Source organism: Pangasianodon hypophthalmus, chromosome 3, assembly GCF_027358585.1.
Source record: "Pangasianodon hypophthalmus isolate fPanHyp1 chromosome 3, fPanHyp1.pri, whole genome shotgun sequence".
Lineage (NCBI taxonomy): Eukaryota > Metazoa > Chordata > Actinopteri > Siluriformes > Pangasiidae > Pangasianodon > Pangasianodon hypophthalmus.
This window is the reverse complement of record NC_069712.1, coordinates 4,010,638-4,024,622: the sequence shown is the minus strand read 5'-3', so window position 1 is coordinate 4,024,622 and position 13,985 is coordinate 4,010,638. Positions and strand designations below refer to the sequence as shown.

Here is a 13,985-nt window from a genome sequence, read left to right as displayed (position 1 = left end):
TGAAACAGTTCCTGACATACATCAGTCAATTGCTGTAGCTTATCTGATAAGAGTAATATGATGAAATTTCGCCTTTTGTTTTACTCCAGTCGCTTTCATATTTACATTTAAGTTCAGTCCGAATTCCGGCTCGATCTCAAATCCACTGAAAAAAGTGCAAAATTGTGTTCAGGTTTGGTTTAATGAATTTTGATATGAAAAAATATATTTTACAACTTTTACACTGATGAGCTGAAGTTTAGTCCTTTTAGGAAAATGCATCATGTGACTAGTAATGCTTATGTACATTAAACAAATCATTCTTAAAAATAAAACAAAACCTAGAATTAATACTTTAATACTAAAGGATTAAAATATAATTAGGAATAAATTTTAAAAAATGTAATTAGACCGGAAAACAAACATCAGGCTTTAAAGTCTATAACACCAGCATAGATAGATAGATAGATAGATAGGTAGAGATTTTAAAGGTTTAGTCACACACAAACACACAGGACAGTTTTAATGCTTCTCAACATTTTATTTTTTTTATACAATCTAGAAGTATTTTAGTCCAGTGTTGTCATTCAGAAACCTTTCTCAAAACAATTATCTGCTAATTTCTTAATATTAAATAAATCTGATCAAACATAAGAGAGTTTCATTGTTATGGATTTAATTCTGCAATATAGCTCTGCTGTCAGGAGAAAATTCAACTTTATTTATCACATTCTTTTATTATTCTGTCCTGTAAGGCCTCTTGGAAAGCTAATATATATATATTTTTTTAGAAATAATAGGCATGTGCCAGTATTACATTTAAAAAGAAAAAAAAAACAAAAACAAAAACAAATGATCATGAACATAAGCTTACCTTTAATTTTATTATATTACATTATCATGATATTTGAAGGAAAAAAAAAAAAAGTGTGACTGAACTCTGGGACCTTACTAAGGCCATTACATCTTCACGTCTAGTGCATGTGACAGTTATTTACTCTCAGGACTCCAGTACGTTCAGCTTGGAGAAATCAAACGCAGCAGTAGTGATGATCATTTCAAACGACAATTCAAAGCACTCATTTCCATGATACCAAGATCATCCAGGTTCTAAAATATTCTAAAAATATAGTGTAGGTGATTACAGGCACATGCCTACTAAACACATAATAATAATAATAATAATAATAATAATAATAATTAGGCCAAATCATTAGATAATGTTGAAGAATTGTTTCCTGAATAGTCAGAGATTTTCTCAGAACAACAGTGGAATGATTGCAGGGAAGTAAATGGAAAAAAAAGTCACAATAAAACAGATATACCGGACTTTTGTTTGCATCATTAGTATTCATTTGCATGATGGACGACATCAATGATGCGAGTGGTTTGTGTGTGTGTGTGTGTGTGTGTGTGAGAGTGAGAGAGAGAGAAAGACGTGGCAAAAATTTCTTAAGTGCAAAAAGAGAAGTCGCCCTATCAAATAAGGGAAAGAAAAACCATCAGAAAAATTAGCTAAAATATTTAAAAATAAAATTATATTTCTATATAAACCTCTATACTTAAATATGTACATGATGTGCAAATAAAACAAGTCGTATTATTCATCTGTTTATACTATATAATGCGAATGATGTTACGTCAGTGTACACACTTCAGCATTGCTATTGGCACTACTGTGGAGCTCCTTCAGATGTGCATACAACCCAAATTAGAAAAGAAAAAAAAAAAAAAAAAAAAAAAAGGAGGGATATAATATTATAGAATAACATTACTACAAATAAAAATATCTCCTTGGGTTAAAGTGCTCTTGATCAACCTAACAGTAGCAGTGTAAGAGATTCGCTCGTGTTACACAGCGGAAGCAGCGAGAGATTACACAGGCAGCGGGGGCGAGGCGTTCCCGTCGCATCCACACCTCATTAGGAAGCTACGCATACACACGCTGGTGTTAGACAGCTAAAACCGACTGAGCAATTACAGGAACTGGAACTCAGTCCATCAGATTTATATGAGATATGAGCTTAAAAATGAACGGAAGTGCACATCAGACAAAAAGAGTCAGACTTCCAACTATATTTAGGATAAAGGGATCTTCAGTAAGTGCTTCATCCTGGGCAGGGTCGCGGTGGATCCTGGGAGTCTATCCCGGGAATGCTGGGTGTGAGCCTGGATGAGACGCCAGCACACACACATTCACAACCTAGGCACAGTTTAACATAGCCAGTACACTGTTTCGGAAGTTGGGAGGAAACCAGAGAATCTGGAGGAGTAACACAGACCCGAGCTCAGGATCGAACCTGGGGACGCTTGAGCCGTGAGGCAGCAACGTTACCCTCTAACAGCACCATGTCACGGTTTAAGTGATCATGAATCTTCATATCCATGTCCGCTTTACATTCGGAATCTCGAAACATCTCCGTAATAATCACTTCACGCTGCGGTTATTCAAGCTGAGAGAGTTTGTCAGTGGATTAAGTGCAACAACATCAAGCTGTTTAATTAAAAAAAAAAAAAATACACAATGATTATTGTTGGTGTATCTTCATCATCATCATCATCGAAAAAAAGAGATCGAAGGCCCTTCGGTTTCATCTGGATCAAACCATATTTTTTTTGTGGCTGCTTTGGAATCGACGGCTATAAAGAAAAGAGGAAATAGATGCAGAGAGCAGACAGTCATCAAGTGGAAAAATAATCTCGCTCGCAGACGGTGGCTTCATAAACAGTCAAAATGTAATAATCGTGAGCGAGCAGACTCGGGCCAGATTTAAAGTTCGGAGATTAAAATGGACGTTCATCGACTTATAATGACACGGCTGCATTTAGCTTCGTGTGGCTACATGGCTCTGCAGTTTTAAGCTGTGAGTGTGTCGCTACCCTTTTCTGCCTCGGGCTGCTTAAGGCAACCCACGTTTTGTGTGTGTGTGTGTGTGTGTGTGTGTGTGGGCTGCTGTCTAGCATACCCTACACTATCCTAATGAACATCTCTATACCTCAGGGTTAGGATCAGTGTGTTATTCTCTCCATCCTAAGACCCCTTCGGATTAGCAGAAAGCGCATCAGTGCCATAGCTGAGTGTTTTATTGGCCAGTGCCCATGTGTGTGTGTGTGTGTGTGTATGTACGCATATAATCTGCTAGGCAGCCACATGGCCGATCAGATAGATGTTGTCATACAGGTGACCCACAAAGTCCTCGCTGATGTTCTGTGCGGCGCGGCGCGTGTTGCGGATGAACTCGCGCTTGGACATCTTGTTCTTCACGTGTGGGCTGCTCAGGTCGATGGAGAGCAGGATGAGCGAGTAGCACAGCACGTACACGGCGTCTGCAACACACGGTTCACACTTTTAAATGGATCGCACGAGTCACTGACAAGCCGTGATCCAAAATATTAAAAGAAAGCAAGAAATTAAAGGTGCAGTGTGCGATTGTGAAGTGTTTCAATACTTCTAAATATTATATCATTATATCAGAGATCTTATAAATCTGTTAATCAGTGTTGCAACGCAACAGATCGCACTTGTTTATTCAGATCAGATTTCAGTTCGCTTTCTTCCAGCTGAGAAATAAGCCCCGCCCCCAAGTCTGAACAAATCTGAAGAAGCGAAATCAAACGCCTTTATAAGCCAGACGCCCTCTCACATCCGTACGCTTTAAAGGTTAAAAAGCTGTCTGTCCGATTTAGCCACTTTTACCATGACCTTTGTTTACCACTTCTCACGTAGAGTAAATAAGTTGTTACGCTAACAGAATCCAAACACGCTACAGCATCATTGGACGGGAAACATGTAATTTAGTGCTGAAAAAACGAGTCCTGATTATATCCTTTGTGTACTGAGGCATCTGTTAAGAGATGAAGCCATTGTGTGAATGAATGAAGCACATCGTTCTCCTCAGTCGTCAGTCCAGTGTGTGTTCTTTGGAGGAACAACACACACTGCTGCCTGGCTTGGAGCGCTGCCCTGCTCTGCTAACACTTTAAGCCTGCAGGCTTAACCATGGCTTTGGAGAGTGGGAGATTTTTGTACCACCCTGGCTCACACACACACACACACACACACACACACACTCCACTAACTACCTCTACAAATGTGGCTGCAAATCCGCCATTTGTCTGCAGAGTCTAAGCCAAGCTTTAGTGGCCAGTGAGGACAGAAAACTAAATCAGGCTCCTGCCTTTAATTCTGGATTCTGATTGGTCAGAAGGTGTTGATTAATTTTCTATAACAGCAGCTCTGACAGTAGTGCAAGCTGTAAATCCTAGGTATATATTAATGTGCTCGCTCTAACAGGTTATCGTTTCTATAGTAACAGCTCATTCACAGGGACGTGTATAGTGGACGCTCCAAATAAAGCGTGTATAATCGTTGCTATCACGAAGCTTTTTAATGGAAGGAGTCTCCAGTGTCAGTGCTTTGCAACTAAGTTTTCCGATATCTTCAGGACACACGAGTTTAGTCTTTGTTGTTTTTCAGGAACATGACAAACTGCAGTTTGTTTAATTAACGTACAAAAAAGAAAAAAAAAAGAGAGAGAGGCTGGTGAGGGAGCGACTGTTTATAGCCGCTATAACGTAAGTGAGAAGAGGAACTTGTTTCACAGACCTTCCACAACGTTAAACGTAACTATAAATGGCCAAAAATATGACGCCATTCTTTAATTAAAAAAAAAAAAATTAATAATTGGTAAGTTGCTGTAGTATAAGACTGGAGTTGATTACTTTCCTGTAACAGCGCGTCCTGGAGTATTTCCCTTTTTACACATAACATGATGGATTAAATTAACAGTGTCTAAAAAGCAGCATATTAGAAAATATCAATGTTATAGAAATTTTAGAAATAAGGTTCTAGAAATAAAACTCCAAAATAATAATTAAAAATGTTATGTGTAAAAAATGAAATACTCCAGGACGTGCTGTTACAGGAAAATAATCAAAATTATATATTTGATAAATCAAATATATAATCAATATATTTCCCTATCAAGTTTCTTTCATCATAAATATTTAATGCTATTGATGTTTTTCAGTAAACGAGTCCTCAAACCATTATTAAGAACGCAATTAATAATTTACCGTTAACATAAAAACTTCGTCAATAGTGTTTCAGCATTTTAAGATTGTTTCTATGATACAAGACACGCATCACGATATATAGATTTACAAACCAACTGCCAGAAAAATGGAAGTGTTGCATTAAAAAAAAAAAAAAAAACATGCAGTTATATTTTTACATAAAAAAAACGAATACAAATGAACATCTTATAATTTTCAAGATACAAAACTTTAGCATCAGTTCAAATGGCTCCTTCCAATCAGAGAAAATTTAAATCAGATTATTTTTAATTGTTACTAAAAATAAATAAATATATAAAATAGTGGCTGTAGATCACCCGGAAAAGATCAGAGAAGTGTACTGTGACAATTTATCACTGATATTACGTCAATCAGCTCTAACACACAGTATGGAATATTAATGCAATAGTGATTTGATATTTCATTCACCCTGCACTGTGAAGAGATAACATGAGATGAGATGAGATAAGATGAGATAAGATGAGATGAGATGAGATTTATTGAACCTAAAGGAAATTCTTGTGCCAGTTGCTCAAGACAATAAAAAAAGTGAAGATTATGAAGACAATGAATAAATTATGGGTGTGTGTGTGTGTGTGTGTGTGTGTGTGTGTGTGTGTGTGTGTGTGTGTGTGTGTGAGACATAGAGACATACTAGTATAAAATAAAAAAAGAGAAATATTCTTGAAGAACTGTACAGACTGTACAAAAAATGAGCAGCTTTACAGTGCAGTATGGCTGGGAAAGATGACGATATAATATCAATATCGTGATAAATTCTGTCACAATACACTTTTCTGAGATCTTGTAGACACTGTAGTATTTTTTCTATCTTATTTTTTTCCTTTGGAAAACTCTGGAAGCAGCTGATTTAATGTTTTTATGTAAAATTCCCGTTTTAATTTAAAGTAACTTATTTTTGTAGAAATTTTCATAATTTTTTTTTTTTTTTTTTAAATGCAACACTACTGATTTGTTACTGTGATACAGATGATAAAATGCCTTTGCGTGTATGATATTTGTCATATCGCTCAGCTTCACGCTGCTAAGTAAAGTGTAGGTGATGTGCACTCACCAGGCGTGAGGCCGACGTCCCTCACCAGCGTGGGGTTACAGGCACAGAAACGGTGTGAGAACTTGGTGATGAGCGTCTCCAGGTACTCGCCGCGCTCCTCGGGCGCGTGAATGTGTCTGAAGAAATCCCTCAGCGCGTTGGGAAGGAACTGGTTACTGAAGTTGTGTAGTGTGACCAGCTCGTCCAGCACGTCGCGGCTACGGGGTTAAATCAGAAAAAAAACAAACCCTACAAATCTCAATAACACTGCTTTCACTCCAAGTACGGAAAATGTCTAAATAACTATCTAGCTCTCGATTTGATTTATTATCATCAGTAAAGCAGATGAAATAAAGATGGTGCAACTCTGAGGAGGTGATGAGGAGGCTGTTTGTCTTTGCTGGAGCTTTAGAGGCAGAAAATCAACTTGCGACTCGACTGCATGCAGTTACAGTTAAAGCGAGACGTCACATCGTTTACGAAAAAAAATACACACGCTGTTATAATGAAACATTTTCCATTCTACATGTCATAAATCTCCTCATATTCGCTCACTAACAAAGCAACAGCACTCTGTCATCCATGTTTGTTTTCCTTGCTTGTTTCCAGCTTGCAACCTGATTGGTCAGGAGGTTGAAAAAAAAAAAAAAAAAAAAAAAGCGCATGACGTCACTAAAAAAAAAAAAAGTATACCATCATTTGTAAACATATGCTGGTGGTTGAGAAAAAAAAATGTATAAATTATAAGAAAATTCAGATGCTTACTACAGAAAACAAAAATGTTCAATTAATATACTTCTTGGGAGGGAGGGGGCTATTACTTTTGGGAAGTATGAGTGATATAGTGGACACACTGTCTAACGTATTAATGTATATTTCTCTGCTTTAGCTTTCTCTCTTCCTGATAGTTTCTTTAAAAACAGCGAGTGACAAACCGTTCATCGAGATAAATACGCAGCATCTTCCAATTCAGCATTCTGGTGTAGAATATGAACTTGGCGATTTCCTTCGGATGGTCCAGGAGAATGCTTTTGGACATGAGGTAAGTGATGCCCTGCACGCACACACACACACACACACACACACACACACACACACACACACACACACACACACAGAGAGAGACTCAGAGCCAGATCGTGCAGATCACGTGAGCTTTAAGTAGAACCCTAAAGCTGTGTGAATTTAGCTAATGACATACATGAAGCTATAAAACACGAACGGCTTCTACCGCTCTCTGATCATTAACCAGAACACCGGAGCACCTAAACATCAGCCTCTGATCCTAGCGGTGAAGAGAAGCAGGCGTGCTAGCGTGAGAACGTGGCGTGCCAGTTCTGCTCACCTCCTGAGGGTTAGCGTTGAACGTCAAACTTCCTTCATCGAGCTGCATGTAGAGTTTTCTGTAGGAGAAGCCGGGGGGGAGGAGCCTGTTGTAGATGGAACAGTGACCCCAAGTGGACTTACACAAGCTGGAAGAGCAAACACAGAGCACAGAGAGATGAGAAATGAACAGGAGCACCTGAGAAACACACACAAAAAAAACCTGAGCGCAAGATTTCACACAATAATGCGAGTTCTTATGCTAATAAAATAAAACTCAAAGCTCATTACAAGCGTAAATTGTAAGCCTTTTCTATTTAAACTATTCACATAAACTGAAAAAAAAAAAATTAGGTATATGAAGGTGAAAGTTTCTTCACTCATCCGAGAGAATTAATCAGTTCTACATAGGTTGCTTGGGTAGATGGATAGATGGATGGATGGATGGAATAAGAGATTAGATTACAAGGTTTTGATGGATGGGAGGATAGGTGGAATTAGAAATTAGATTACAATGGATAGATGAATGAAATAAAATGTTAGATTATGATGGATGGATGGAATAAGAGGTCTGATTATGATGGGTGGATGGATAGATGAATGTGTGGAAGGACGGACTGACTAAAGTATGGATGGGTGGATAAGGATGCATAGATGGTGGCGTAGATGGAAAAAAGAGGTTAGATTATGTTAGGTGGATGGATGGATGGATGGATGGATGGAAGAAAAGATGGGTGGCTGGGAATGTAGACAGATGGATGGATGGAGGTATTGTTGGGCTGGTGGATGGGTGGGTGGGCATGCAGATTGATGGATTGGTGGATGGATGGAAGAATGCGTATGTGGACAGAAGGATGGTTATACAGATGGATGGAGGGATGGATGGATGGATGGAAGAATGCGTATGTGGACAGAAGGATTGATGCACAGATGGATGGATGGAAGAATGCGTATGTGGACAGAAGGATTGATGCACAGATGGATGGATGGATGGATGGATGGATGGAAGGAAGAATGCGTATGTGGACAGAAGGATGGTTATACAGATGGATGGAGGGATGGATGGATGGAAGGATGCGTATGTGGACAGAAGGATGGTTGTACAGATGGATGGAGGGAGGGATGGATGGATGGAAGGAAGAATGCGTATGTGGACAGAAGGATGGCTATACAGATGGATGGACGGATGGATGGATGGAAGGAAGAATGCGTATGTGGACTGAAGGATGGTTGTACAGATGGATGGAGGGATGGATGGATGGAAGAATGCATATGTGGACAGAAGGATGGTTGTACAGATGGATGGAGGGAGGGATGGATGGATGGAAGGAAGAATGCGTATGTGGACAGAAGGATGGTTGTACAGATGGATGGATGGATGGATGGAAGGAAGAATGCGTATGTGGACAGAAGGATGGTTATACAGATAGATGGAGGGATGGATGGATGGAAGAATGCGTATGTGGACAGAAGGATGGTTGTACAGATGGACGGAGGGATGGATGGAAGGAAGAATGCGTATGTGGACAGAAGGATGGTTGTACAGATGGACGGAGGGATGGATGGATGGAAGAATGCGTATGTGGACAGAAGGATGGTTGTACAGATGGACGGAGGGATGGATGGAAGGAAGAATGCGTATGTGGACAGAAGGATGGTTGTACAGATGGACGGAGGGATGGATGGAAGGAAGAATGCGTATGTGGACAGAAGGATGGTTGTACAGATGGACGGAGGGATGGATGGATGAAATAAGAGGCTAGATTATGAAGGGTGGATATATAAATGAGAAAAGAAAGGATAGCACTGTTGTTTCTAGCCGTGTATTGTTATATGATGTATTACATTAGTGTGTCTTCTTATCATCATAGAACCCCACACACACACACACACACACACACACACACACACACACACACTGCGTGACCCCTCACCCCTGCCACAGGTACTCGTCGTTGCCCAGGTCCTGCCACACGCAGGAGGCCAGGCACAGGTCGGTGGCGTTCAGGTAGGAGAGGATGGTGATGCTGAGCTCTGGGGGCAGCATGTCCAGGTCGATGAAGCCCTGCTCCTCTTTGGCCTTGCGTGCGCGCAGCAGGTGCCCGAGGTCGGCATGACACTGCGGCGTGCGGCGCGACTGCGACGGCGTCTCGCTCAGCAGCGGCGCCATCCTGCGCCGACGCTCACTGCGCTGGAGGAAACACTGCTCGCTGTACTCCTGCTGCAGCTGCTGGTTCCTCGCCACCCTCCACAGGCCCTGACCCATCTGCAGACCTGCACTAACTGACACACACACACACACACACACACACACACACACACACACACACACACACACACACTTTCAAATATTTTCCTCATGAGGACCAGCCAAACTTCCCCACAATGTTAAAACTGTCAGATATTCCTATCCTTGCGGGGACATTTGATCTACAGCTCATGAAAATGTCCTAGTTCACAACTTTACAGAACTTTCTCACCTTCCGCTAGCATGAATCAAAGTAAAAAAATCAACACTCCAGACGAAATTAAACGTAAACGGGGAAACCAAATTGTAAAGAGGAGTGTATGTAGGCGCACGGACAACGCATCTGTCAAAACCTTTCATCCATGACTTCACTTCCTGCAATCAGGGCATGATTGATTCAGCTCTATAAAACCAAACACTGTGTGTAAAAAAAAAAAAAAAAAAAAAAAAAAAAAAAAAAAAAAAAAAAAAAAAACCATGAAGTGATTACTACACTGCTTCAGCACACAATATAATCCCTTACTCTCGTTTTTATTCTAGAGAAAATCCTTTCATCATCCGTCAGCTCAGTTATAATCATAGCTGAAATCCTTGAATTCTTCTCAGCCACAGTGATACTCGTCGTCTCTTACTGACGTGCACCGAGGCTTTTTATGGGCTGCTACAGACAGACAGGAAATTCCCATCTTAAGCCCTAGTTTAACAACCGACATGTGAGATAGGATTCTTCCCAAATCCAGGATCCAGAAGGAACTAGGAATAATAATAATAATAATAACAACAACAACATGAGATCATGAGAGATAAGAAATCCTAAATTAGTATAAAACCCATTGTCATATCTGTTGCCTAGCAACCAGTGAAGCGCACACACACACACACACACACACACACACACAGAGCTATTACGCACAGACTGAAAATCCTCCCCATTTGATTTACAGTCCACTATAACGGATGCAAAAGCCATTCAGGTCAAGCCGCATATAGTGCACTATACACAGATACACAGCTACTGCTGTACAAATAGAAACGCAGAACTGTGTCACTCGTCTCTCCAAAGCTCTGTGTAATCGCTCGTAGATTAACAATTAACAACAAGCACTCTGTCATCCCATCATTTAAATGTTTCAATTATTAAAGGTCTATTTTTTAGAGCTAGGAATAAAACACACACTGTGTTGTGCTGTTACAGGGAAATAATTAGTCACAGTACGTCACAAAGTGTTTTATTCCTCTTACTCCACGAATATCATCAAAGACTGATATTTTTTATCCATTTCTAGTTTGTAGGAAAAAGTCACTGTTATTACTCATGTCATGTTACCAAGAAACCACACAGAGTAAACTCTTCTGTCCTGAAAACTTTCCCTCTGACTGACTGACACTGGAGACTCCTTCCATCTCCTAACTGAAAACTTCACCATGTCAACAACAGTAAAAAGTCGTTACTATAGAAATGGTACCGTATTTAAAAAGAGCTCATTCATATAAACCTGTGATTTGGAGCTGCACTACTGTCAGAGCTGCTGCTGGAGGAAACTCATCAACAGCTTCTGACCAATCAGAATCCAGAGATCGTGTGTGCAGCGTGTGTGTGTTGTCGTAAAGGTCAGAGTCCATACATGTGCACTGTGCTGACGAGAACAGGGACAGGTAGTAGCTTTTATATACACGGAAAATAAATCGTGGACAATTGTTGTGATATTAAAGCAACTGTGAAAGGTCAGTACAGGCACATGCCCAGTTTCCCTTACTCTGTGTGTGTGTGTGTGTGTGTGTGTGTGTGTGTGTGTGAGAGAGAGAGAGAGAGAGTTAGCCGTGACTCAGAGAAAAGCTATCGAACCTGCTCAGTAACATTCCTATAATTAGTCCATAACTGAGGAACGTTCACAAAAGCTGAAATAAACAATACGCTGCAATCTTTATTTTCATTACAGTAAATCAGAACAATGACCTAAATTAAACACATAAGTACACAGGTAGACTGACAGATAGATAAATAAGAAAACAAGTATGTAGATAGACAGATGGATAGATAGATAGATAGATAGATAGATAGATAGACAGATAGACAGATAAGAAAATAAGTATGTAGATAGACAGATGAACAGATGGATAGATGGATGGATGGATGGATAGATAGATAGATAGATAGATAGATAAACAGCACTATTCCACCTCCTCAGACACACCACAGGGCAGTAAACATTGAACACAACATTAAACAGAAAAACAGAGAAACTTCTGGCTGATATGTGAAGCACGGTTCAGTGTGAGAGCTCCAGCACTGAGAGGTGAATGTTCTGTACCCCAGCAACTTCTCTCAGGGTTTACACACACACACACACACACACACACACACACACACACACACACACACACAGGACTGTCCTCTTGTTCTGAGATTTCTGGTATTTTCAGTAAACACCATGTTGTGTTTAGTGTAAATACTGACTCAGCATCATGTATCTACACAATCATTCAGGTAAATTCAGGCAGTGCACACACGCACACACACGCACACACACACACACAGACACACACACACCTGCTATTGCAGATCATTTGTCTGCATTTGCATTGAGTCTTGACTGCTGGCCTCAAACAAAACACAACTCAACTATAAAGTCACACTTTATAATCAAATTAATAAAAGTCCTGATGAAGAAGAAACTTAATTAATCAGAGTTGAATTCTAAACACTAATATTACTGTTTTGCTCTGATTTTGGTCTTATACAGCAATGAGAGAGTCGACATTCCGTGTTAAGTTCGATTGACGTACACCCTCAAGCCCCGCCTTCCTACGAAATGATTGGTTGGAATGCGAATCCGTCACGCGAATTCGCATTGTGATTGGCTGCTCCAACTGCCACTTAAGCTCGTATTGTTTTCAGCCCATGACAGCACCACCCACCTGTGTGTTGTTATGGATTACTTCTACCGCCGCCGCGACGAAACAACAGCGCTGGTCTGATCAGTTATGGAGCGAAAATGTCCTTCACACTCTGTAGTCAAATGAAGAGCGCATTTCCAGCAGAACCGCCGGTGTTTAAGCTCCACAAACTCAACTGTACTCTGAGACACTCTGCACTCTGACACTCACATCAGCTTTAAGCTGCTCTGCCACGCCCCCTCCTCCCATAACCACGCCCACTTTCTGTTTTAAAAACGTTTATTATAAAGCGTAACAAAACGAAAATTTAACTAAGATCACTCTTTTCTAAATTAAGGACTTTTAAACATTTAAAATCAACACTTATTAATTATTAATTAATTATAATTCGCATTAAAAAAAAATTGCTTAGAGCTCCACCTCAACTTGGCACACATTGTCAGGTTTGACGTTCGTTGTTTTGGACGGAAGTGACGTAATTCACTCCAGCAAATTTGTTTGAAGAATCAAAAAAGCACTTTCGGTCGAGTGTAGTCTTCCAATATGAAGGAAAAATTATTGCACAGCATTTTAATTACAGAATAAAATCCATCTTAATCTTATTTTTAATCCTGCATTTATATCTATATAACCAGCTCCTTATTACCTGCTACAAATCAAGAAACTACATTTAAAGAAGTTAATGAAGTGCAATTATATCCAGATTACTGACTGAGTTCATGAGAAACAGAGACTTTTATTATTCTGAAACCTTTTCTCCTCCTTCAGTATTTATAAATCTTCACTCTTTTCAACAGGGAATGCTTTTGTGTAACTAATATCATATTTTTTTGCATATTATTATATTTATTATTATATTATTAACATGTTAAAGAGGAAATTTGAGATGAAAAGTGTGAAGATGGACTTTCACACTGTAGAGTGGAATAAAAAACAGAAAAGCACAAGAAAATAGAAATATGGATTAGAAAGAGACAAAGAAAGAAAGAAAGAAAGAAGAAAATAAATAATGGATGAAAAAGATAGATAGATAGATAGATAGATAGATAGATAGATAGATAGAAGTCAGACAGAGACAAGAAAGAAAGAAAGAAAGAAAGGAAACAAATAAATCATGGATGAAAAAGATAGATAGATAGATAGATAGATAGATAGATAGAGATAAGAAAGAAAATGGGAAAGAAAGAAAGAAAGAAAGAAAGAAAGAAAGACAGAAATAAATAAAGAAAGAAAATTACTCATGGAAGAAAAGATAGATAGATAGATAGATAGATAGATAGATAGATAGATAGATAGATAGATACGTTTGTCTTTTTTTGCTATTCTGCGATTGAAGGCATTTGTAGCGAATGTATCGATGTGGAATAAAAGGCTTGTGTTAACGTGTAGCTGCATGGAAACCAATCA

At 39.3% G+C, this 13,985-nt stretch overlaps 1 protein-coding gene across 1 annotated transcript; it reads right to left on the bottom strand.

The window, feature by feature from the left end:
* Window positions 1-499: 499 nt before the first annotated feature.
* fbxo8 (F-box protein 8) lies at window positions 500-12,993 on the bottom strand. Its single transcript, XM_026944703.3, has 6 exons — window positions 12,600-12,993; window positions 9,367-9,715; window positions 7,455-7,581; window positions 7,045-7,163; window positions 6,131-6,327; window positions 500-3,306 (listed from the first exon to the last, which is right to left on the bottom strand). Exons 2-6 carry the CDS (start codon window positions 9,696-9,698, stop codon window positions 3,119-3,121), a joined length of 963 nt encoding a protein of 320 aa, XP_026800504.2. The 5' UTR covers window positions 9,699-9,715; window positions 12,600-12,993; the 3' UTR covers window positions 500-3,118.
* Between the last annotated feature and the right edge of the window lie 992 nt (window positions 12,994-13,985).

What these genes read in the sequence shown, in the direction of transcription:
- fbxo8 (XM_026944703.3), bottom strand. Translation starts at nt 9,698, where the DNA reads ATGGGTCAGGGCCTGTGGAGGGTGGCGAGGAACCAGCAGCTGCAGCAG. An exon ending in GACGAGTACCTGTGGCAGGG is followed by an intron (nt 7,582 to 9,366) that starts GTGAGGGGTCAC and finishes TTGCTCTTCCAG; the next exon opens with CTTGTGTAAGTCCACTTGGG. An exon ending in CGTATTTATCTCGATGAACG is followed by an intron (nt 6,328 to 7,044) that starts GTTTGTCACTCG and finishes TTAACCCCGTAG; the next exon opens with CCGCGACGTGCTGGACGAGC.